This window comes from Callionymus lyra, chromosome 19 (genome assembly GCF_982586985.1).
Source record: "Callionymus lyra chromosome 19, fCalLyr1.hap1.1, whole genome shotgun sequence".
NCBI classification, from domain to species: Eukaryota; Metazoa; Chordata; class Actinopteri; order Syngnathiformes; family Callionymidae; genus Callionymus; species Callionymus lyra.
The window spans coordinates 20,870,832-20,898,051 of record NC_141836.1 but is presented as its reverse complement, the minus strand read 5'-3'; the positions used below and the strand labels follow the sequence as shown (position 1 = coordinate 20,898,051).

The 27,220-nt window shown below is 40.5% G+C and overlaps 1 protein-coding gene across 2 annotated transcripts in view; it reads left to right on the top strand.

Moving 5' to 3' along the window:
* Positions 1 to 27,220, top strand: part of prdm16 (PR domain containing 16) — a 146,274-nt gene that overhangs the window by 26,213 nt on the left and 92,841 nt on the right. For both annotated transcript variants that reach the window (XM_087782146.1, XM_087782147.1), the window contains exon 2: positions 16,592 to 17,052. In XM_087782146.1, coding sequence (XP_087638272.1) covers positions 16,592 to 17,052 — 461 coding nt within the window. The remainder of the gene's footprint in view (positions 1 to 16,591; positions 17,053 to 27,220) is intronic.

Genomic DNA, 27,220 nt, shown 5'->3' with positions numbered 1-27,220 from the left:
ATCAAACACATTCTAGTTTTAACTCACCACAAACAATTTAATTTCCGTCCACAATCGAAATGTTTTGACATACGTCAACCAATATTTTAACTGCATCAAACCATTTTTCACAGTTTTTACACAATTCTATATAAAAGACAGTTGTACTTAATGTAAGTGGCCAACTTTGGTTGATTCATAAAGATTTACATGCTTTCCTTATCCATCTCAATCTTTCCCTATGTCCATCTGTTTTCCTTTGACATGTTTTCAACAACAGGTAATATTTAATGAGCAGAGTACACAAATCTCAGCAGGAGTTTTTGCTTACATTTGCATGCGGAGCTAAACATGGATTTACATGTATAAAAGGCTAGTGTGTTCTGAGACATCCACAGTGTGTCTCTGTGTCTGCCTGCTGAAAGTTTGGTGTGTTAATGTGGTAAAAAGTTACATCTATGTGAACACTCTGCCCTCCTGAACCCAGGATGCCCTCTGACAAACACACACACACACACACACACACACACACACACACACACACACACACACACACACACACACACACACACACACACACACACACACACACACACACACACACACACACACACACACACACACACACACACACACACACACACACACACACACACACACACACACCCATCCACTAGTCAGAGGTGAGATGGCTGCAGGCGAGGAGGCAGGTCGGCAGCGATTAGAGGGGCTGTGAGTGTAATGGTTGCCATGTGCGGGCCCATCTCATCCACCATTACATACACACACGGCGCCCACCTCCTGAATCCCTCCAAGATACCGTACACTTTTAAAAACATTAGCCTGTAATGCTTTAATGCCCTCGCGTCAATGTGGCTGGAGCTAAAATGGCAGACATGGAGGAATGCTGGCTTGTGTTTGCTCGGCTGTACGAGGAAGGACCGGCTTTCGGTTTTTCTTTTTTTAAATGAAGTCCAATATGCATTCTGCTAAAATCATGTATGATGAGTTGTTGTTTCTATTTTTACCGACACTCATAACAGGTTGTTCTGGTCAAGTTAGCAACTGTGATGAGGTACACGGCACACACACTGACACGGCTGGTAGCTACAGTCATTGTGTTTGTCACAACATTTTCACAGTCTGTGATCTTGTGATCTCATGTCTTACAAAAACATTTAACAGCCATCTTGTTTTAAAAATGTGTTAGTACATTTATTTGCATTAAAAAAAAAAATCTGTTAAAAAAAAGAAAATATATTTACATACATTTTGTGATAAAGTATTTTAAAAGATAAAGTGGATATTTTTTCAAATATAGCTTTAGGGTACCATAAAGATGACCATGGTCGAGTGTGACAAAGGATAAGATAGTGAGACAGGAGGCAAACTCTGCAGGCTGTAGAAGTAATAATTCACATTTCTACTCAATTCTCTCATTTGCAGGAAGCCAATGTGTGAGTGAGAGGATAGGTGTGATATAATGAAACTTCTCTTACATATAGAAGATTTTTGATCCTCACATTGTTCATCCATGACTTTAATAAACACTGTCCAGAAATGTAATAGAACTTGCTTGACAATCCTCCTTCTGTTTTTACAATTTAGGTTTTCTTCACCTTAAAAATTCATACCTGCCTCAGCTCCTCCCTCCTTCACTGCACTCACACTCAGATCTATAGCGATCAGACAGCCTCCCGCCTTCTTGTCTATGACCTCACTGAACATAAACACAACCAGAGCAGGCGTAAAAACAAAAAGTGTTATTGCAAGATATTCATTGTGTCAACACGGTGGCCTGAGAGCTCCGTACGAGAAGAAGGAGCTCAGTCTACTGACAAAAGGGACGATTCACACGAGAGTCACTTCATGTACAGTCCACCCTTTTATTCGTCGTGTTCGCTAATCAACAAAGATAACATTTTTGTCACGGAAGACTCCACGGCCGCTCCTCTTGGATTTCTCCCAGAGATGCTGCGAGGCTGTTTCACATTCGCATATGAAAAAAGACATTGTTCCTCACTGTGAAGGGGAGAACAGGAAATTAATGGTTTTCAGTTATAGCTGAATACTGGCTGTGTCACATATGATGGATTGTACACACGTAGTAGTTTTGTTTAATCCATTTTTTTCATGATTAAATAAAAACAACAATATACTATAATTTTGACTTAATTTTCTATTCATATATAGTCCACTTTAATGGCCCTATTATTTTATCTTTTGGTGAAAAGAGGAAATATCAAATTTTAAGGTATTCATAAAGTATCGTTTTTATGTGTTTTATTGTAAGGAAGCCCAGGATTTTACCAAAAACATTTATTATGAAACATTTATTTTAACTAATAGTAAAAATTATATTTATAACTTTTATAGCATTTCTGTTCCTCTTTAAGAGAAATGTACCAATACAAATCTGTTTTCTCAAGATGTCCAAATCAAAGAGCTCTCCATCAAGTAAAGCTGTGGAGTAAGCATGTCAGCCCAAAAAAACCTGTGCCCTCATCTATCACCATAGATCAAGTAGCGATCAATATTCCAGGCATCAAGTTGATCAATCTCGACTGGCCTCTCTGTATCTCGGCTCTCTCCTTCACACTTGACTACTTCTCCGGGTGTTGTGGATTATTAATCTCGGTTCTTCTAGCGTGTTGTGAAAGAAGGCTTCACGAGAGCTCCCTAATGAACTGAGTGGCCACAACACCAATTAACACAGGTTTTAATTAAGGCTCTAATCAGGGCATGTGATGTCGAGGGCCCCTCCGGCCCTGCACGGGACCCTCCCGCTGCGAACGACCAGCGCGCCCCGACAATCACAAAGAAAGGCTTAATGAGAGAGTGTATGTGTAAATATAAATACAAACAACCCCCTAGACTTCTTTTCTGAGTTCCAGACTTATGTTGTCGACCCGTCTAACCTCTGTGACGACGGCTTAAAAAAATATCAACCCCCAAAATAGCGCAAAACTTTTCTTAGAATGTGAGGCAGCGAAGTAGGGGGGTATGAGCCGCCGCCGTCCAATAACTATGAAGCAACAGGAAGAGAATGTCTACGGTGGTGGTTTGCCAACTTCCCAAGCTGAGGGGAATTGTTTTTTTTAACAAGGAGATTATGACAACCGCTGGACTCGAGTTAATAGATATTCATAAGCAACATGCAACAGTCGGAGATTACGGGGTCATGTTTTGTTTTCCCTGGGTCTGGTCATGTTTGCTCGACGGTTCCAGCAGCTGTCTGAGGACGCGGGCGGCTGCCGGCCACGCTGCTTGACTCTGGTAATAGGAATTGAAAGTTTAAGCTCTTGAGGGTCTAAGTGCTGTTCTGGAGTCAGTTTGACTTTCTGAGTCAGACTCTCAGCAGGACCTGGAAAAGGTTTCTTGATCAGCAAAATTTCCATCCTAGAAGTATCCCTGTAGCAAGAGTTCTGTTGCCAGAGGATTTAAAACTGCCCTTGCTGCATGTGAATAGTATAAATAGTTTAATGCTCTGACAACACTAGTGCCGTTTTAAAATGGACAGACATTTGTATGAAAGAATGTGTGATGAACACATAAAACCTAAACGTAAAAGCAGATTTGTAATTTGTCTGCTCTATAATGAACTGGAAACCTGTCCAGGGTTTTCCCCTAACACTGCACAACAACAAGAAGCATTTAAGGCTTATTTGTAATTTACTTTGAAATCGTACTGGTCAGATGTAGCAATAAGATTTCAGGCCGGATCCAGACCAGCATCTAAAAAGAGTTGAGAGTTTGGAGTTCATAACTCTTTTAGGCAAGCGGCAGAAGCTCAAATCCTAATCAGAGAAAACCCCAAATTTTGAGTACTAGTAGTAGTAGTAGTTTAATTAACTGTGTGCTGTGGTTTAGTTTTGTAAATGATCTCCCTGGCAGAGGTATAGGATTTCTGTGCTTTCTAGTCGGGTTTGATATGTTAGTTGAAAATTATAATAAAATGTACAATGTCAGTTGAAGTACTCTTCACTGATGACTGATACTTATAAGAAATGTATGAACCTCATGTTGCCTATCTAATAAAAAACATAGTTTATTTATTCATTATTAAGATCTTCAAAATGAAAACCACACTTGAAAGTCAGATATAACAAAATATATATATTTTTAATTTGTATTAAAGTAAGATGTATTAAAACAATATAATACATTTATATCTACAATAAATGTTCAATTAAATGGTATTAGTTATTCAACAACAGACTGAGCAATAAAATAATTAACTCAATGTCAGACAAACAACTTGTAAGGTGAATATGTTTTATCTCAATCGGGGATTTCCCTTCATTCTGACGGTGGAATCTTGAGCACATACAGACGGCGAGATATCTTTCCAGACAGAGCGCAGAAGAACAAATACAGGAAGGTGTTTAGAAGCAGACATACAAACACGTTCACAGAATTTGGCCTTTCAAGACTTGCCAGTGGTGAAACATGCTTTAGGAATTAAATAAAAATGAGAGAAACTTAATCAAGGAGGACAACTCTCAGTCCGAGCTAAAGTTTCTTGATTTACTGCTGTATTCCGTATTATTCTTTCATTGTTAATTTATGAAAGTAGTTTAGAGGCACACACACAGACACGCACACACACACACACACACACACACACCTAATTGAATTAATAATCTGGTTTAGCAGCCCGTCAGAGCCTTGTAGTTGTAGGTGTTAGACATGTGAAGGTTGGGGGGGCACAAATCTCAACTTAAACGCAAGGAGATTAGACAACTTTTGCAAGATATTAGCTGTTCAAAAATGAGAAAAATGTCCCTAAGCCCCTTGTACGAGCGCTCGACCTGGTCAGACAAGAGCTGCCTTTGTTTCACAGACAGAAGCAGGGAGCACGGTGTGATTAGTGTGTGTGTGTGTGTGTGTGTGCATGTGAGTGTGTTAGAGGGGAATCATCGCGACAATTATTTGACAAAATCAGAAAATGTAAATGTGTGCTTGTGTGGGCTTTTCTTTAACTTAAAAAAATGGAAAAGCCAGAATAAGTATAAATTATCACCCAGTCGTTATCTCCAACACCTTGACCCAGCAAGCCAGGGACTAAGACTGCCTTACTTTAGTCATTATTCTTGAGATAAGGCTTTGACAACGAAGTTAATTTTAAAACCGTCTAATAATCGCGGCAGATGTTCTAAGAACTTTACTTAAGGGATTAGAAAATAAAGCCCTTGTTGTGTGATAAGAACAGTCAGATCTGCCGGGTGACTCGGCCTGGCCTCTGTCATCAGAAAAGTCCTGGTGGGTCTGAGAACAATCTCCCCCCTCACCTCCGCCTCCTCGTCCCTCACCCAAACATCCCGACATTACCCAAATGGAGAGAGCACGAGTTGGGGGAGACAGTACGACAGACAGAAAGAGAGAGTCTAGACGCAGCAGCCCATGTGAGCGTGTGTCATATGGAACAGATTTGGTGCTAATGACCCGCACCCCCCCACCACCACCACCACCATGTGCCCACCCTCTGCCATCTATTCTTTTAACTCCCCACCCATGTCGATCTGTGGCCGGTATCATCCTGTCAGGAGGAATGCAGCTCTGTTCCCAGCACTGTGTCCATCCAAAACCATCCACAGAACCCTAAAATAAGACGCGTCTCTCTCCTGATCTTAGAATTTTTGGCATGTCAACATGTTTCAACATTATTTTATGGAAACACATTGAAGAAAGAATCATCGTTATAAAGCTAATATACATCGGCCTACCTTTTTCAGTATCTCTCGAGCAATATTTTGTTAAGAAATTGTTTGATTTCATCAAAGCAGGCAGACGTGACTGAAAGCGTTCATAATAACTTGCCGAATCAGATGACATAAGATTCACAGCAGCCCCCAGCATGTTGAGTGTCCAGCTCTTTAGGACTTGACCTCAACATCGTCCTTCAACCCTGCTCACTTCCCATATCTCAGTCACATTGACTCTGGCATTCTCTCACGTTAGCGCATCGCAGCGCCACAGATAGCCCTGCCAGACACCCCCTGTCCCCCTTCAGCGTCTCTGACCACACATTCTGTTAATCGGTAACCAGAGTTTATGGGAAGCCGGGAACTCATAGTTCTACCACGCCGTATCGAGAAGACGCGCAAGATAATATGTCGGCTTTTGGTGAGTTCAGATCATATGTGCTGTCGGGGATGTTTGAAGTCTGGTTCAGAGTCTGGCTTGTGGATTCAGGAGGCGCTCGGTCTTTGTTTCCAGGTTGTTCCTGCTCGAGTACAACGTATTCGCCGTCCGCCAACACATTTTGGTCAGGAGACGTATTTGCTCTCGTTGACTCCTCCGTCAATATCAATGAACTGCTCGAGTTATCTCTTTTACCTTCCTCCAACAGCTTGGATCAATACTCATCCGTCATGGCTCCACCTGCTGAATGTTATCGCTTGTTCCGGAGATTAGCTCGCCATCGCATCTTATCCGGACTTTTCTCTTATCCACAGATATGTCGCTGGCGAGCGGCATACTCTCTATCCGTGTTTGGCTAAGCTTTCACAAAATATTTTTTGGAGGTGTGCTCTTGGAGTTCTCCAGGGTTTCCAAAAATAATGAGAAAGAAAAACCTCAATTTACTCTTGTTAACAAGCTCCCGTGTCGCACCGGTGCCCGGACTCATCCATAACCCGGCTGCCAATGCGACCAAAGCAGGTCCATCCCTCATCCTGTTTCTCATCCTTCAAACCTTGACCACTCTCTTCCATCTGTCTGTCAAGTCAGGACTTAACCTTTCACCTCTATATGCCCGCCCCTCTTGTTACCCTAGCCCCCACTTGAGTATCACCAACCGGCAATGGTTAACACAACTAATGTTCTTCCCACACTTCCTGCAAGCTGTGAACTAAGTGAAATTTAAAATGTATTCTCTTGAAAAACACTATTTATGTATAAAAAGTATAATTTAGGTTGGTAGGTAATTTGCAACAACGTATCCGATCTTAAAAGTTGGACTGATGTGTCTGTTGGAGCTGGTGGTTGACCTAGCACCATGATTAATGGCTGGTTGTGAGGGAGCATCATTGCTGCTTGTCCTTGTTTCATCTCACATTGTGGACAGGGACACACTGTAAATGTACACACTGTGTAATTGATGACCAGTTCTTTTCGAAGCAAATGTAGGAGACACAATCTCGTGTCCAGTTAAGGTCTTCTTTTGTTTCACAAACTCAAATTGCAAATCATTAATTCAAATTATGAACAAATGGTTGGTTTAAATCAGTTATTTTGAAACAGGAATCTCACTCAACCCTGACCCGGTCATATGATGCTCAAACCCATCTCACCTCCGCCACCTTTTTGTCACACACTTCTATGATTCTATGATTGAGAGACTCTTGGTGTGACTTCACCTGTCACAGGTTATAATGTGCCACTATCTTTGTTATGTCCTTTATTGTAAAAAAAAATAGCAGTTACGGACAAAAGCATGGTCAACCTCTGGCGCCTCCCCTCCCTCATTATTCTTCTGACACATCAATATAAGCAGCATTGTGACGTGCTCAGATGGCAGTATAAATATTTGATTAGCCATAATGGAAATCATCTCAGAACGCTAATTGCTCTGCATATTATCTGAGGTACACTATCAGCAGCGGACATCGCCTTTGATCCTCCCTCATTTGCCTCCTTCCACCCCCCTTTCTTCCTTCAGCTCATCTCAGTCTCACTCATGAGGGGTTAACTGAGGTTTCACGTCATTTTGACATCGCTTCCTACCGACACTGCACTTCCTGCTAATATACATCGAGCAGTTTCAAAAAAAAAAGTGTATATATATATATATATATATATATATATATATATATATATATACGTATATGTTCTTTTTAGTGCCCCTCTTAAGTTAAGTTAATAATTCAGTTCTGAAAAATTATATATTTACATCAGTGAAATGAAGTGTACATCGTTTCCAGACAGAAAAAGATCTGTTGGACCCTGACATTAGCGTCATCCTGTTAATGTTTACTTGTTGTTATTTACGGCGCCTCTCCCTACAAAGTTCTGTGTCGTTGTTTGATGTGGCTCCTCTCTTCCCTCACCCACCTCCTTTTTACCCTGAGACAAAACAAGTTAATTAGATCGGAAGTGAGGGGATATCAATGGGGAATCAGTATTCACATCAAGACCTTGTCTGGACACAAACAGCAGGAAGCCAAACAAGAACTCGGCAACAGTGAATAGGAGGACGGGAAGAGAAGAATAGGAGTGAGACCAAAAGAGAGGGAAGGCAGGACAGGCTGAAATACTGTTGCATTGGATAAGCTGCATTTATTTATGTGTTTACTGCTCTGTGTGTTAGAAATACCAGGTTTATTTAAAAACACGGGTTGGATATGTTGGCTGAGGTGTGGTTGAGGTGGACGATGGTTAATCGTCTGCAAAACAATCATCTTTAAGTACCAAACCATTTTTAAATTAAACTGTAAATGTGTTTTTTAAACGCTTCTAAAGTTTTTCAGTGGACTCTCGATGAACTGCAGCTTTAAGCATCACATGGGTTGTATTGGCTTCGCATTTTTTAAAATGGGATGTTGCCCTTTGCATCAGACACCATCCCTTTCACGTCATAGTCATGAATTCGCATACAATTGTGACACCGATGATGTGTGACACTAACCCTGGAGCTTTAAAGTCCTCTCTTGCAACAGATCGATAAGCCCGAAAACATGTTAACCTCAGAGAGGGAACATGTGAGAAGGAAAGAGGACAAGAGGTGGAACGAGGAGGGGTGAGGTGGAGGCCTTATTATCTCATCTGGAGGGCCACCTGAGCTGAAGACAGCCATTTGTTCCCAAATCGACCTTTCGTCCTCATCTAATTACCAGCCAATTATTTCCAAATGGACTGAACTCACAGTGCACACTCCTCTCCAAATTGCCTCTCTCTGTCTTCATGTGGCGCTGTTGTCTCGACATTCCACCATCTGTATCTTTCAAAAAAATACTTTCATGGAGTGTTTACTAATGAGGGATGTGCCTCATGTACACACACTTTTATGTGCCTTTTTAAACAACAATATTTGAACGTTCATACTAATGTATATCTTTCATCATCTTCCCCCTCCATCTGGCACCAGCCAGTCTCAGCAGGCCGATGTGAATCGATGAGTCCGGCATTCGGGAGCCGCCCAAAAGAGAAGAAGGCTGTGCCCTTGTTCCCAGAATTCTTTGTGGCCGGCCTCCATTGTTTGGCGGCACTTGTACACGGCATTGTCAGAGTGATTGTGAGACTCAGTCTGTGGATGGCGATAGAGCCAGCGGAGCACTGGCTGTAGACGGAGGATGAGGAAGAGTAGGAGGAGGAGGAGGTGGGGGGCCCGTAAGCATTGTGTCCCTCACTCGCTATTCTATTGCTTTTCCATCTGTTTCCTTCTCTTCCTTCCTGTTTCTGTGGGATAGTGAAGGGATTAGTAATAGCAGCGACACGACTCCTAATAGGGGAAGTCGGGGTCGGGAAATATGATGGATCATTTTGAGATATTATCTGACCGAGTGGTGCAATAGTTTTGAACTCTGACACCTTGTTGCTGGCTGGCTGAATTTGATTGTGTTTAAATACCTTTATTTGTCAGCCATTTTGTTCCCTTTTGCAATATCATTGCTTGATTCTTGGATTTGAGAGAACAGTCTCAATGTTAGACCAATACTGGATGATGTCAAATATTTGTTTGATCATACACATGCTTCTTTTTCTAATGTATTTTGATACAAAATATAAGTAACAAGTATTTAATAAATAGGGAAATTAATGCTAAAAGGCCAAAATATAATGCTTTGTATGAGGACATTCAGGAAGTTAAGGTTTTAAAGATGGTGTTTAGTCACACATCCATCCATTTCGCTTTTAAATCATACAGTTTCCTGGTGGATTCACTGTTTAATAGGAAAAGGATTACGCAGTAGTAAACAGAACGACTTCATTATCCACGTGTGAAGCTCCATGATCTGTCAACAGGATGATTAGAGAGACAATCAAAGCATGGTTGGAATAGGCAGAGAGTAAGATTAACCTCACTGACATGACTTGCATAAGTGCAGGCGTTAATGTCTCGATCCCCTGTCGATCCCATTCTTATTTAATAAACGTCCTATTAGACAACAACTTAATACCTCCACAGGGGGCATTTAAGCTTTATCTAATCTAGTCTCATATGCATATTCTGGACCGCTCAGTGCTGCATTCCTTATTCGGCCCGCCACAGATCTCTGTGTGTGTCCATGCAGGTGTGTGTTCCGCTGGATTGTGGACCGAGGCATGGAAGTCTCGCCGGCCTCCAGGCTGAGTTTGATGCTAAGTGGATTAGCATATCTTCCATGTCAGCTCCATTCACACTGACAGCTTGATGACATGGGACTGTGTGATAGCTGCGACCCACCTGACATCAGTGGATCAGGCCTCCTGGCAGGTGGTCTCGCTCTGTAGGGGGACAAGAAGACCTTTGGTATAGAGAGGAGCGATCGAGTGGAACAACCTGGAGTATTTATTTAACACAATTAAGAGTGTGAAGAGAGTGTATGTCCTTGCCAACTGTAAAATCCCTGCAGGAAATACATCAAACACAATGAGAGAAACGGTTTGTCATGCTCAGTACCTGCTGTGTTGTTACTGGACCTAGTCTATTCAGTTAAAATAAATGCTGCAAAAGTTTTTTTTCGTTTCAAGCATGGCATGGTCACATGTCTTGCTGTCCTACAATACAATTTAAGATCCTTCTCTTAACACACACAGCTTTGCATGGTGTAGACCGTCTCGTTCTGCTTCAAGATTCTGCCTTTTAAAAGGAAGTTTTCTTTTGTGATTATCAAGTACCTGTTTTTCTCTTCTCTTATAAAGTACAGTTAAAACAGTGAATGTTTTGTGATATCTTTGTAGTGATTTGACAAATTGAATTGAAGTTCAAATTCTTTTTGGAGCAACACAGAGTTGTCCTCAATTGTTTTCGTCACAAAATGATGTTCATCTTCAGTTTCTACATTCTTAAACTGCATTTTTCTTTACCACAACACTGGCTTTCCTCTTTTATCTAAATCATCTTGACGTCCAATCTTTATATTCTAACCTATTCACATGAGCTGCTTGTCCACAATATATGCCTAATTATTATATTGGTATTGTCTGTTCAAGTAACTCCCTATTACTCTATTAACTAACTTGTGAGTCTCTGAACCATAAAACATGGAAGCTGTTGCTGCTATGACTGCACTCTCATCTTCACCTTCCTTGATTGCATTCTTTGGATGACTTATCCCAAATACTGAGTCAGCTGTTTCTTACCCTAAACACCTTTTTATTGAACAATTAGCTACTTTCTTTCCAAGTACTTGCATCCATGAAATTACTTAACACTTTGCATATAAAACAGGAATACAAAGTAAACAACCACATTGTAAACATGGAATGAATGACAACAAGTTGCTCAACTACCGACGCTTCCTTCATCTAAACCCCATGTGCTTAATAATAAATAAACATGTTTGGGAATCTGCAGTTTAGCATGTTGCTACATGTTAAAATTTGTAAGCCAGCATCTGTAATCGTGTAAAACAAACACCACAAAAGCCACAAAGTATGGCCGTAAATGCAAAAAGTATACACTTGGTATGGGCCACGACAAACAACATGAGGTCGGTCTTAACTGGAAGGAAATTCATTCATTTCGCTTTACACCAAACTAAAAATAAATGTAATTGTACGTCCTGCGGTTAGTTTATAAATAGCGCTCTGTATGATTTGACACCGCGCTCTGGTTCATAGCGAGCCCGTGATTGCACAGAGAAGTCCACAAGACCGCGAGTGGTCAGCATGATTTATTATCATTGTTCAGTATTTCTCTTTGACCGGAGTTTATTTCACAGACGTGTTTTTTAATCTACTTCCATATGTTCCTCTCACATCATCTTTCCCCTCCCATCGTCTTTCCCTTTTTACTTTTGACTCTGGCTCGCCCCATCTCTCCCTCTTGCGCACCCCACACCCGTCCTCCTCGCCGCTCTGCAACACTTTTTTGTCAGGGTGATTAATAGCATGCTGGATTGTCGTTAATTCACTGGCTAATGACTGTAGGGAGCAGGCGAGAAGAAGAGAAGAGCAGAGCGCAAAGAGACTGTCGAGTAATAGACTGATGTATGAGTGCAGCCTGCTTCTCGTGGCAGAGGTAAATATCATCACCCCCTCACCCTTCAACCAACATCCACCTCGTATACTAACTAAGTCACTGACACACTATGCTGGACCAGAATCCTCTCCCTCCAGCACCCACGCTCTTGTGCTAACATTAACAACTTAAAACTCATCATCCGTGTGTAGTGGGTCAATTGTATGTTGCAATGTATCCGAAGCTTGGTTTTTGCTTATTACTAGATGTATGTTAATCATTCTGCATTTTTATTTCACCTTCAATAATACGGTTTCTATTTCCCTTTCAACCCCCCCCCCCCCCTTTTTTTACTTCATCCCCTGAGTGGTGTTTGCAACTCAATTTGGCAAATGTAACTCAATATTGATTATTATTAATATTTATCATGGTTGTGAACACGCTCTAGTCTCGTGCTATTAATCTCTCTTGTTAAAAAAATGTCTCCAGCAGCCCCGGCGTCAGGGCCTCTGGGGACCCCAAGGGCCACCCCACATGCACACACACACACATGCACCTGCTCTCAGCTGCAAGAGGTTTTCCTTTCCTCTTGTCTTCTGTTGGCCCTCTGGCATTATTGGGTCTCAAACAGTCGCACAAGCACTTTTGACTGTGACGCCCTGAGGCTGTTCCACACAAATAACACGTCAATATATGAACAACACAGCAGAGCGGAACTCTGTCAGCTATTTCATTGTTAAACATATTAATATCACATTACATTAACCTTGATTTTAAGCAATAACAACAAATATGTGTTTTATGAATAGAGTAACAAACTCAAGATTATGGCCGTTAGCAATGCTACACTTACAAATTAGCATGGCCATGACTCGTAGGTGCATTTTGGATTATTTATCTGTATTTGAGGTGTTATGGAAGCATTTTTAATTGAAGAATAAGAAATTGAAGAAATTACAGAATTAGCTTTAAAAGATGGTTGAGATTTAAAGGGATCAAATCAAGAAACACTCTTACTCCTTTAGAAAGAGAAACAAAAACATTATTTGCTCTTGGTTAAATTCAGAGCAAAGGTCATTAGAAATGTGATGAAAAACATTTTCACAGGTGACCAGTGTCCCGTGCAAGTAGGGCTGAAAACCTGAGATGTTTTTTAATGTTCTGACATCCCATCTTTTTGTTCTAAATACTGGCTCTCGATCTCCAGGGTGTAGTTCATCGTCCTTGGATTGAGCAAGTGAAAAGTCATAATGGTTGTGTATCAGATCCGTTTTCATAAGAAGTTCACCGGAACGCTCTTGCCAACTTCTCCCTCTCAGACCCATGCGGTCCTGCACCCATGTTTTGTGATCGTTCCTGTCTAAAGATGGGTATAGTTTAAGATGCTACTACAATATTTGATCTTCATAATGTAAAGAAACCATTTTTTTTTTCCTTCCCTCCAAATGTTGAATATGTGTTGTTTCTGTGACGACCAAGGTCAGAGGTGCATTGGCGCACATGCACTGCAGTTCTCCCACATCAAAATGTTTGCTCATTTATTGCTCAGCCAGCTGCTCATTTTTCATATCTGTCATGATCCACACATTCTTGTACTCCCCAGTTTTTGACTTTCTTTCATGAGACCGTCTTTTCTCCCCATATTTGGAGCCAGGGCAGAATTTTGCATAGTTTAAGCCTTTTCCCTGGATACTGTCTTTTCATCAGTGGCTGGCTTTGGTTTTGAAGTGAACCAGATCAATTCGAGGCCAGACAAAGATACAGACTGTGTGAGACGGGGACGGGCGGCAGCGAGGGAAACAGTTTGACGTGTGTGTGTTTTTATGTTGTCCATCATTGGCACACGAGTTCTATTTCAAGCACCTTTTATTGTTTTCATAGGCACTGCCTCGGTAAGGAACCGTACACCTGGCTTTCAAGACTTTTGGCACCCGGCCGAGCATGTGGTTTTCACTTTTTGCATTTGTATATGCAAGTAAAACGTTATCGTACACATAGACTTTTTTTTCCCTTTCTGAAATTCCTGCATACTGTCATTGTTTTTTGTGCCGATTGCGTCGACAGTATGGCTCAGTGTACGAGCCACAAGGCACATGTGTTTGTGTGAGTCCAGGCAGACGGCAGAAAATGAGTCCAGATTTCTATCTTCCTCCATTTAAGTCTAGAGTGGTCTGATTAAATGCAACCACGAAACAATTTACTCACTGAAAGACCCTCGATTGAAGCACTGATTTTGTGTAAAGTTATTTCTCCATGGCAACGTTGATTACCCATTTGTCTTTCGTTCATTTGTTATCTCTATTTATTCATTATATACTGTATGTTGAGAATTATTTTGGCTTTTTAATGTCACCGAGATATCATCTTCGTCTACATCACCGTCTGATCACTTGTTTGTAAAGCAGTAACAGCTCCTGTGGTTTTGTGCGATCATTTGCATTCAAGTCATGGGTGCCCCCGAAAAAAAAAACTGGTGCGCTACAAAGCATGTTGATTTCAAGCTTTTATAATTCATCAAATAATGCATCACCTTCATGTGGCCTGGCTCTGGATCTCACGGGTGTTGCCGCAGAGTTTTCCACTGAAATAACAGCCGCTGAACAAGCAGCCTATTGTAGCCACAGCCAGCAGCCCGGACCCCCAAGGTGCGAATTAATGATTGACCCCTGATGTAATCAGGATAAGTGGCCCCCGTAAAAGTAGAAAGTTATGGTGTGAAGACCAGCAAGAGAAAGAACAACAAGCTAATGGAACCCGTTATCTGTCCATGGTGCTTTTCAAGAATCCCTTTAGGAGACAGATGCTCTAACTTTCTTTCTCCGACCTGGGATTAGATTGAGGGGGCAGCAGTTAAAAGGAGAGAGGTCCAGACTTTCCTCTCATCAGAAAGGTCCTGCAGCATTTAGATAAGATTAGATAGACATTATTAATCTCTCTCGAGATCTCCTTCGTGATTTGTGTTTCCAGTTCACAACAGACAATAGTTTCATAAAAACAAAAACAGGAACAAAGATCAAATAAAAGAACAAAGTGCAAACATAAAGAGAATAGATCAAAGTAAATAACGCGAAGAAAGGATACAATGATATACGTACATAGAATAACATTTTCTCTGGGAATTCCATGGTGTTTCCAGGTGTATTGCAACAAGTTCCCACATTTGATTCATTTATTAGTCTTTAACACAAACTAACTAGAAAGAATAAATAATCTTGGTCTTTTAGTAAATAAACTGCTACACTTTGATATTTATTGCCTCTCAAAAGACTAAATAGGATGTGTGACTAAATACGATTACATAAATAAATTAACTTATAACACAACAATAATATAAATTTAAGTATGAGTAAATATTATTCTCATTGAAATAGAAAATTATGAATAGGGGGCATAAATAATAACAAGTTAACCTCTCTCTGACCATTTTCTATCTATAAAATGTTCGACCACCTGAAAATTGTTTAATTTCATTTTACAATATTGGTAGACTAGCTATTTGATTTGATTGAAAAACTCTATGATTGTGCATGTATGGTGTAAATAGAGTAAATATGTAATTAGTTTGAGTTAACAATTGTATTAAGAAAAACACAAATACACTGAAACTACTTTAAAGAACAAGTTGAGATTGATAAAAACAACAATAAAATAAATAAACTATGATTTGAGGCCATTGTTCTCAACATGAGAACAAAGTAGTTTTGATGAAGCGGTACAGTGAAGTCATGAAAAATAAGTATTTCCTGATAACTTGTTGCCTTAATCAGGACGGAGAGATTATAAATCTCCTGAAGTGGCCAGGGAAAACGAAATCCCGCTCCTAGTCTGGTTATTGTATCACAAATAACACGCCACCCATTGGCTTTAAGTTGTGGCTGTAGTTATCGCTCGAAAGTTTACATTATCTCACCAACACTTAACTATTCAGTTTCCCACAGAACTGTTAAAGAGTAAAAATTAAAACAGTGTTTCTCACTCATTGTTCTTCAATTATCTGATGTAGCGATTTCTGTATTATGGTGCAAGGAGGCTCTTAAAACCCATTTAATAGATTTTCCAGGGCTGTCTCTGCTTGTCAAAATTGCTCTTGGTGAGTCAAGTGCCAGTGAGAGTAAAAAGTAAGTGAGTGAGATGTTTAACAGCCGAGAAACACTTTTGATTGTGAACGCCTTTTCTGAACCATTATGAAAAAGTCGTCATAAAACGTTTTTGCCTGTTAAAAAAAACAGTGGATGGCACAAAATCATGAAGGCTGGATTTTACGGCGTGTAGTGTTTTATAATGGGTTTCCCGGAATTGCGCAGACGCGGGTTAGCAGGGTGCTAAAAGGACCCTGTTCACTGCCTGGTGGAGTGGTTGGCTTAAGACCGAGAGGTTGTCAGTTCAATCCCAGCTCCAGACGAGTTTGTGAATAAGCATAGAAAGAAGAAATGGCCATCATCCCCAACCAAAATACTTCCTGTCTTCAGTTTGGTCTAAATATGTTTTTCCATCTTGATCCGTCAGATGACAACGAGCCAGTGGACAGCGTGTACGACGCAGAGGCCGACATACCTGGTCTAGCATGCGGCGGCGGTGGCATTGACAGTCCAGAAGATGACGCAGACGACGGCGTCATGAACCTGTCGCCACTGCCCTCACCCACACCGATGCACCCCAACAACAACCACCACCACCTGCTGCACCCCCACATCTACAGCGCCCACCACCACCATCACAACAACAGCAACAGCAGCAGCAATGACCAGGACTTCACCACACCCAAGGAAGGCTCGCCTTACGAAGCACCCGTCTACATTCCCGACGACATTCCAATTCCTGGTGAACTGGAGCTGCGGGAGTCCACTGTGCCCGGTGCCGGCCTGGGCGTATGGGCCAAGACCAGAATCGCTGCAGGGGAGAGGTTCGGGCTCCACAACTCACTTCATCACGCGTCCAGCAGCAAAGACGGCTCATTCGGATGGGAGGTAGGAACTTTCGATGCATCTTTCTACGTCAGGTCTACAATCGTTATCGAAGTCCGTCAGACAATCTCCTGTGTTGGATGTGTGTCAAATTGACCTAATGGTCAATATGCAAAAAATCGATTAATTTATTTTTTCAAGTCTAATCACCTTCATAGTTTTGTATTTTTTCTTTTTCTTCTTTGTAAAGTTTATTCAATATTCTTTAACAAAATGTTTTTCTTCAATTTGTAGTTAATACTTTGCAAGACTACACACAATTAAAAAAAAGTTACACCCCAATATTATTATTATCAATATATCACTATTATTATAAACTTGATATATAATGTATTCAATCTTATAATTAACTATTTTAATTTTAGTTTGCCTTTTGCGTAATTAGAAATACATTTTAAGATTATTTATACGAAAAAAAAACAACAAAACATGGTAAGGGGCAACTCTCTAGACCCGAGAAGGACAGTAACATTTCTCAAGGGGCCGCATTTTTACTTCGGCAGTTGTGAGGGGCTGACAACCCAACTATCACATTGAAAAAATAAAAATTGCTTATTATAGAAATTAAAAATGTTATATAAAAATATATAACAAAGGTTTAAACCAAGCTTAGTAAATGTTTTTCTATGAAGTAAAATCGCTAGATTGAGGCCCACAAATACAGTCAAAGGGTTCTCTTGCCCCAGTTCACACTTTGTCTAGGCCTGCTCTACTCTGATAGAAAAAAACTGCACTGTGTAATTTTTACACATTTTTGTTAACCAAGAGTTCTGTTTTAAGTAGCATAAAGACTTTTATATTCTGTATGCACTTGAAAAAAAACGAAAAACGTTAAACATTATTTTAGTTTTGACAATTCAATTGAAGGATATTTATAACAGTGCAGCATAGTTATGTAATCTAGCCTGTAGGAATCAAGAAGATCATCTCAGCTGAAGATGCTAAATAGAATTTGAGGTGAAAAGGCTCCTGAAGTTACTGTGAAGTGCTGATGAAAATACGAGCTGCTCTTCATTCACACATTTTCAGCAATCACTGTTCATTCACCAGCCTCTATCTCATCATCAGACGAGATGCCCGGTCCATTTTCCTCCCCTCCAATGATTGGATTGCATCTTAAATTGCGCACACAAAAACACGCGCACACACTTAAAGCCGCACACAATCCAGAAATCCACAAATGTCAGATGGAAAAATCTGGCTGATTAGCGGAGGTATCAGCTTAGCTGGGGCGTCAGCTCCAGCGAGTACTCTCATTTGGTCACGCCACACGATATGGAAATGGAAGAACCGTGGCCTCTGTCTCGATGGCTGCATATTGAACTATTAATTTTCATTCTAACATGACACTGGAGGATATTAAAGTTGCTTCAGTAAGCTCACTTTGTACGGCTCTTGATGTCTCCTTCCCGGTCCGTCTTGCTCTCACATCAGAAATATATATCGTCACTGGCTGCAGAGGAGTTATTTATTGCTGGTCTCAGCCACCATCATATATGCACATTAAATCAAAAAAGACCGGTGGGGGGGGGGGTCCTCCTCCATCCCTCTCTGCTCTCCTGTGGGAGAATATGTTGGTGATTATAAGTACACGACTCGAAGGGGCTCGTTGGAGGAGCAGAGGGCAAACCTGGATCTACAAGAGAGCTGTTGGGGTAGAGGCCATGTTAATGTTGAGCAAGATGCATTCACACATTTATTTATTTTTTCACCTCCGATTGGCAGCCGGTGTTTTATTGCTGGAAAGTCTGTTTCAGTGTGGTTGTATGCTGGTAGAAAGTATTTAACACTGGACTCATGTCAATTCTTGCATAAGTGTCTCCATGTTTGATGTACAATTTTGACCATTCTGCACCTCATAAGTTAAAGTGCAACTAATGTGTTGATCTAAATGACTATTGTACTTCTACTGTTCTCATCAGTATGTGTCTGTTTGTACAAAACACTCTTTTAATTGAAATATTTACTTTGGAAAATAAGCTTAAGCCCCACCCACTGAAAACGCTTGGTTTTTCTGGAGATAACCTTCCACTCAATAAATACCCACTCGACTGTTTGGTCAAGGATTGATGTATGTCACCACTCGTCATCAATCCCAGAAGTCTCTGCCTCCTGAGACTCATAGTTTAAACAAAGCGGGGCATGATTACAGCTGACCGGAGAATGAGCGAAGTCATAATGGGCTTCGCCGAGATTTCAGATGGGAGAGAACTTTATGAAGTAAAAACTTCAAACCACTGTCATGATGAGGGACTTACTGCCTCTTGGAGAGGAAGACTTCAACATTTGAAACACGTCAGTCAGTCAAGAAAGTTGGGTTTTCACATTAGTTTTCACATAAACACTCAATGTGCTTTCATGTACAGCTTTGGTATTTAATCACAATTATTAACTACAATTATACATGATTTTATCCGTCTTTCTAATGCAGTATAATAAAATTATACATAAACAGTGCAAAAAGCAAATTTAAAATTACATTTATCATAAATAATACTAAAATACATATATTTTTGTAATGTAAAAAACAATTGGAAATATGTTCCATCCAACTATAAAGTTCAACTTTCCTTTGTTCAATTTTTTCGCTCTATCTCTCAAAATAATTTTCGGACCAGTGTGGTTGCTGTTGCAACTCTCTGCTACTCAGCCGTTTATTTAAGACGTTTTTTTGTAGGAAGAATCATGTGGTGGCCCCCTAGTGGTTGGCTGACAGCTGGTTGAAGAAGTGATTGATTAGATAGATCATCATGAGCCTATTTACAATTAGATTCCTTGTGAAGCCAAACACTGTGCTACAGTATTTAAGAAATATATTAAGGAGTCTTTTCATTCACTTTTAGTATTTGTAAAGTTAGGGAAAGGTTAAGGATTCAGCATCTTGTTTGACTGTCCTGTCAGAAAAGGCAGCGATTGACCTGTGCTCCCGCCTGTACTGCTCCTGGAGCACCAACTCTGGCTCAGGCTGTATTATTTTTAAAGATATCCTGTCTGGTTCTGGACCGTAACCCTTCAGGGGCTATCCTCTCCCAGACTCTTATCATCGATAGTCATAACAGTGGGTCTGTTGATAATCATCAACAGACTCCCCGAGGAGCCCCGTACACCCCCCCATTTCACCATCGATGGCTCTCCTCATCTACTGCCTCTGCTCTTAGACAAATAGACAGAAGAGGCCATAAGAGAAGTAAGGCCATGTGAGGAGAGATGTTAAGACAAGTGGGAGAGAAACAGTGATCAGAGTGAGAAAAGAAGGTTGGAGGAAATATTTCACAGCTTTAAATATCCTGACGCCAGATTATTTAAGACATCAAGGGTCTCTTAAGAAAGATCATACTCTAATATATCACATTTCAAGCTGCTTTTTATGGCTTTCAAGCTTTAAATGAGACACAACGGCTTCTCCAAATTCTCAATTTAATATTGATCATATTTTTATTTGGAAGCCTTCTTCTCCAAAGTTGATCTAGAGAAGGGAATCTCCTGTGATAAATTATATTCGACCAGTTTTCAATGATGACTTGTAAAGTCAAAAAAGCAATAATTAATGTTGTTGCATTTGTGTCTCACTGAAAGTTGCGTCTTTTTAGAATGATTTGTGCGTCTGAACAGAGAGAAGGATGAGGAGGCGTGTCATTGTCTATCCTGCGGCATTGGAGGCTGGAAGAAGTGTTAACTCAGACTCATTTCAGCGAGACGGACAGCTCAATCTAAGAGCCACCTTGCTTCAGGCCAAGGCTATTCTCTTCTGCAGCGACTCTCTATGGCCAGCGCAGAGTCATCCATTTAAAAACCATTATGCTCTCCCTTTAGCACAACATGATAGAACACCAGAGCCTCCAGTGTGTGTGTGTGTGTGTGTGTGTCTCTCTCTCTCTGTCAGTGTGTGTGTGTGTGAGCTCATGCACCCTCGGGATGGAAAAGGAACCACATGTTGGTCCTCCGAGAGACGGCATGAGGCTGTTATTATCTCCTGAATTGGTCTGACTTCTCTATTGACAGAAACGTGTCACAACACAATGGTTCTGGGTTTTCATCTGTCCACTGACTACAATACAAGCGACCCAATCAGATTCCTTTGAGTCCCAGAAGAAAGACCCTCTAAAGTTGATCTTGAACTTAAGTTGTTTTTTTCTATCCCATATATTTTTTCTATGATATTTTTAATTAGGAAAACATTTGAAGAATTAAATACGCCCAACTATTGTAAAATGCCAACTCTCCTGTCTCTAATGTGTTTGATGATGCATGATGCAGTCAAGTCGTTACTTTAGAAAGTTCTCCCCCGTGAAATCTCTGTGAACGAGAGGTTACAAGAGTGAAGCCTATTAGGATGCATAATGGGCTTCGCTCCTACTTTCAGCCAGCTGTAATCAAGCCTACTTTGTTTAAACAACAAGTCCCTTGGCGGTGGAGTCATTTATTTTATTTATTAAACCATTAAAAAAAACCTAAATAATATAATTATCTCTTTACTTTTGTAATTAATCTTAATAAAATCATTTGAATGGCAACTATACCTAAATTGCTGTATTATCTGTTTGAATAATCAAATTTAATATACAATAATAACAATATTAAGCCTTCTATTTCCCTATGAGTCACGCCACAACAGGCTAAAAAAACAAATTAGCATGTAAACAAAGCTTTCCATGGGTTACGTTCATATATGTTCCAAAAAAAAAGTATAGCTATTATTTTGAAAAGAGGCTACTTTTATTCAAGCCAAGCGCATTCCCCAGTCAAGTTCCAACTTTTAAAACTCTTTGTTGGTGAACTTCTTTTTTCTTGTCTGTTCTTTTGTCTAATCTCGCTGGGGTGATTTTCCATATCAGTATCATTCATCCTGCATTGTGCAGAAAGAGAAGTATGCAGGCTTCACTGTGTACCCAGTTATTGACTCAGTGATAGGCCTGGTTGTCTGGCGGCCACTCTGATGTCACCAGCTCCTACGTGACATATACCCATCCAGCAACAGCGAACGCACTCCCTCGCCCTTCGTCTCGCACTAAATCTTTTCATTGACAGTTGGCCTGTCAGTGTGACGGGCTGTTTCTTTTGTTCTCGACCCAATCGCTGAGGTCAGTTTGCGTTCTTGTCTTCAAATGCCAGAGCAGAGAAGTCCTGGCGCACCCTGACACTTATCTGTCCTGACCTACCTCTCGCCTCTGGAAGTGTTTGCTTGCCTTTTGTATTTGGAAGGGCGTAGAGGCCATGTTCTTGTTCTATCAGATATCCTTATACGTTACTCATGGCGCAGCAACCTGGTCTTATTTTGTTTTATTTGGTGGACTGAAGCTACAGTGACTCATTCTATTTTATTAATGAAAAGTTGTTAATGTTTCATTAGAACTAGCCTCTTGAGGGACTAATAATATAATCCAGATTATACCTGTCGATTTTCTACTTCTTATTTTTGTGACTTTGTTTTTTGGTTCTATTCTTTCTCCACTACGATATCTGAAGAAGCTGCACTAATAATCAATCTCATTCGCCCTCCGTTTTCTTACTCCTGAATTAAATTATTTATTTAGGACTAGGTAACAATATTTGCTACCGGGCCAAACAGAAAGCCAAAATAGGTAAATTATTTGAGTTGAATGTATTATTAATGTATGAAATGGTTTTATTTACAAAAAAGATTGTTTTCTTTAAAGTACCATTACCCTGTGACAAGTTAAAAACACTGGTTTTGGTCAAGTTTTTCTGAGAAAATAAGCCTATAACCGTTTTAGAAAAGCATACAAGAAAATAATAATAAGATCAGATATCATACTTTCTTTTAAAATGTTGTTTAATTTTAATCTTTTTAACTTTTGTTTTTCAATCATATTATTTTTGTTTACCATAGTTATTTATAATTTACATGCAAATGCTTTTGGCGTTTGATCATTTTTGTGTTGTTTGTAATGTAGGGACATATTTTTGTTTCAAAACAATAGTCCCTGTTGCAACTCTCTGCTACTCAGCCATTTATTTAAGAGGTTTTTTTGTAGGAAGAACCATGTGGTGGCCCCCTAGTGGTTGGCTGACGGCTGGTTGAAGCTGTTGCCCCTGTATTGTGATACATATCGTATCGACAGATTGTTGCCAATCACCCCAACTGTAAACTAGAAAAAGGAATACACTTGTTTATCTTTTGACTACATTAAACTGGTCGGCAGTGTATAACATTTTGGGAACTCCTACCACTAATTCCTTTGGCAGGGTCGCATTAAGTCTATTCCAGCTGCTTGGGGCACAAGGCAGGGGACACCCCAAATCACACAGACGCACAACCACTCTCACACACATAAACAATTTGGAGTACTCAATTCACCTGTAGTATTTTTAACTTTGGGAGGAAACCAGAGTACCTGGAGTTAGACTACATAAGCACACAGAGAGTATATAACTCCACACAGAAAGGCCACAGGTTGCCTCGAGTTAAAAGCAAACCTGAAATGGTCTTGCTGTGAGGCAGTTGTGACACCAGTGTGTGCTGGGATGACACACTGTTCAGATATTTTTTTCAGAATTAAAACAGAAGCATGATCTGATGAGCTCAGCTTTGAGTATCTTTCCGTCCTATTGACACAGCAGGAACCTTATTCCAGACTGGAAGAGTCACTTTCACTGAATTAAGAGATACCAGCAATCCTAAATACTCATGAATTCACTGTATCTCCAGTTGCAAAGACGAGTTCTTCATAAAACACCTTTATTAATGACCACAAAAGGAGGACAATAGGCTTCAATCAAGGTTATAATGGCATTAATGGATATATGAGCTTATAACCTTAAAATACTTCTGTGACAACATTTTTAACACCTTTTGATAGAGGATTTATTTTTGGGAGGAGTATTCCATGTCCCACGCTGTAATGACAGGGATATCTGTGGTTTCTAATAACAGTATTGACCAACACTGTGTGGTTTTCCGTCATAATTATTTGACTCTGACAGAAAACCCCAAGTTTACACATGGTGCAAAAACACCAGAGAGAGCGTAACACCACAAGTCCTGGGCATGGGTGCGGTAATATCTTCCATTCGCCTTCATTTTATGTAGGTTTTAAACATGCCATTAGCCAATTTAATCCAATTTTCCCAGCTTTCGGAGCACTCCAGTGGAACAGATTCCATCTAATATCAAACATATGGTCACCATCGCCCAGAGAAACACATTCTTTTTTTTCTTAAAGAAGCTGTTCTGTCCTCAAAGGATTGTCAGTTATTTCTCAATGAAGGTGATAATTAACAACGAGGAAGCAGTGCAGCAAATTAAACGTCAGATCTGATTAGAAGTCTGATGCCTTATCGTTTGTTCATTACCAGCATCTGTTAATTAGTTATTAAACTAATATGCAAGGAGCAGATGAAAGGTGCGCAGCCTCCCGAGTACATTGGGCAAAGTCATCATTCTCTGAAGAGAGAGGAGCTTGATAAATATTGTCATAGGGATCTGTGCTGTTATTACTCGGTCATTGGTTTCAGACCTTAACCATTCCAGCCCGGCCTTCTCAATGGAGGCTCTTGTTTTCCTCAATAACCCTACTGGTCTCCTCACGCATGTCTTCCACAATGCCATCCTTTATTTAACACAGTTCCTCTGATGCGATCGACCTTAAACTTCCATTTTAGCCACTCACACCGCTGGTCCATCACTGGCTCACAGTTAGCTGCTGTCCACTGTGTATCTAGTTAAACCCCTTAATTTATCGCTATGAGCCTGAGAGAACAACGTCGCTCCTCATCTGCCTATTTGTCTCTGAATAAACATCATTTTGAGCCACATGTCACTTCAACCGAACCAAGCATGACACTTTCATCACCACATTACTGTTTATCGAGCCTTAATTTTCTTACCTTCACTGCTCTTTAACTTAAAATCTCACTACCCCGAGCAGCTTAACAGACGCAGAACGCTGTGACCTATTTATGGACCTTCAAAGCTGTTGTGATTAGCATTTTCCATGCACAACACTGCTACACCAGCAGGAATACTTAATTTTGGTACCACCTAAGTGTTCCTCCGTGGTAATAAAGACCTTAATCCATAAGCACTTGAGCCCAGGAGGAAGCAGAAACACATGGCTTAGAGTTTTAATCATTTTTTATGACGTTGAAGGACTAATGTTTCAACACAGTATGTGTCGCCTGCACTGATTGAAGAGTTTTCTCAAGTTTTTCTTAAGGATTCTATAGTGTGTGAATAAATAAAATAACCACTGTTTTTAGAATACTTTTTTGCTACATTGAATATATTAAATTATGGGATTATGAAGAAAATGTATTGCAATGCCTGACATCTAATCTATGAATTGAAGAGCCATTTATGTCCGTGGTTGTAACTGCCTTTTTTAAACTATTTTCACCAGTATTTTATACTTGCAAGTGACTAAATTGTTTTAACTAAGGTCATAACATCCAATGTTATCATTTATTTAGTTTTGATTTCATAGCCAAGAAGGAGCAGGAAGAAAACACACACAAAAAAAACAAACAAAAATTCACAAAATATTAAAAATTAAATACTATTCAAACAGAACCATACGGTAAAAAAGTGCTGAAAGACTGCCCAGCTTTGTCCTACCTAGTCTTGTACCCAGGATAGAATGGATAGATGATTTTGAGACACCTGCTCTCATTAATGCTACGCATGGAACTACTAAGCACTTCTCACAAATACTTAGAAAAACAAATAAAAGGAAATTTTGACATTTTTTTCATTTTATGTTTTTAAACCACAGTTTAACTCTACTGATTTGTCACCAGCTATTGTCAACCTTAGGGTTTAGAGAGGATCCAGTATCACTGTCCCCTTTTTTTTAAATTTTGTGAACAGCACTTACTTTGCCTTTTGTTTGATTTTCTCCAATGATAAATCTTTTTGATGACTTGTATACCTGTTTAGAATCCTGTGTGTTGTGACTCCTCGATTTTTCCACTCCTGCCTCACACATTATTTCTTCACTTCATTCTTTTCTTCCTTTGCCCCCTCTTCCTTGCCTCCACTTTTCCTGGCCTCTGGGGTCCTGGTGCTTCTAATTCAGGCTTATCAGTGAAGTAATTTAGCTGCCACAGCTTGGGTTTCTGTCGCGCGGCAAGTGGCCCTATTGTTCGGCCCTGCTGTTGCTGAGATAAACCCTCAGATTGAACAAAGTCCGCGCTGACCTTTACAAACTCCCAAATCTTGCTGGGTACCACCTCTCCAACAGAGATTCTTTCTGCTTCCACTTCCTTTCATATGGCGAGTTGGCTTGGTGCACATCAAGCAAAGAAGTGTTTGATGGACAGGGTGGAATGATTAACATGGCTGACTGAGCTTGTCTATATTTCCGATGCCTCTTTTGAACCAAGTGGGAGGCCAGAGAAAATCATTTAAGTACGCATTTCCCTGTCCTCATCACACCAGCGACAGCCCTACAGGTTTTACATACTCTTGAATTTACATTTTTGAAGCTGGAAATAATTTGTATTTTTAATGCTCTGTTTATCTCCCAAATGATGTCCTTGCTCTGTCGCCTACAAAGAGTCTGTTAGGGTTGCTGCTCAGAGGCAAAGTGAAATGACTAGGGGACAATGGTTAAAGCCAAGTGGATGAGGTGGGGGTCATTGCTGTGTAGAGGAAGTTTGGGACACAAAGCAAAAGGAGAACCCTTTCTTTTGTGAGCCACTGTCATCCTCCAAAAGCCACTTAACTAGCCCTTCATTCGGCAAATCCTCTCCGTGCTTCATTCCAGCCGTCTGTCGGTCAGGTAGGGAGCCTCATCAAAAAGTCTTGAAGTTGGGTGGTGGCCGAGCTGAAATGAGACAATACTGTAGTTTCAATGGTGTCAGAAATGGGGGCTTTCAAGGCTATGTGTATAGATGAAGATATCACACACAGAGTTTCTGGATTCATTCAATCCCATGATTCGGGTGGTCTTGTGTTCATCCCATCCTTCATCCCTTGTACACCCCTTTCCGCCTCCTCCAGCCACCCACCACCACCTGCATACGAGCCACGGCCAGTGTTCCCAGGGAGATGAGCGCTACGGAGAAGAAGGCCCACAAGGGATTAACTTTTCACATGGCTGGGAGTCCTCGTCTCAAAAGACCTGACAACCCCAGACGGCTTGATTAAAAAAGAAAAGAAGAGAAGAGGAAAGGAGGGAGGGATTGAGGGCATAGAAGGAGGAGGGAATTC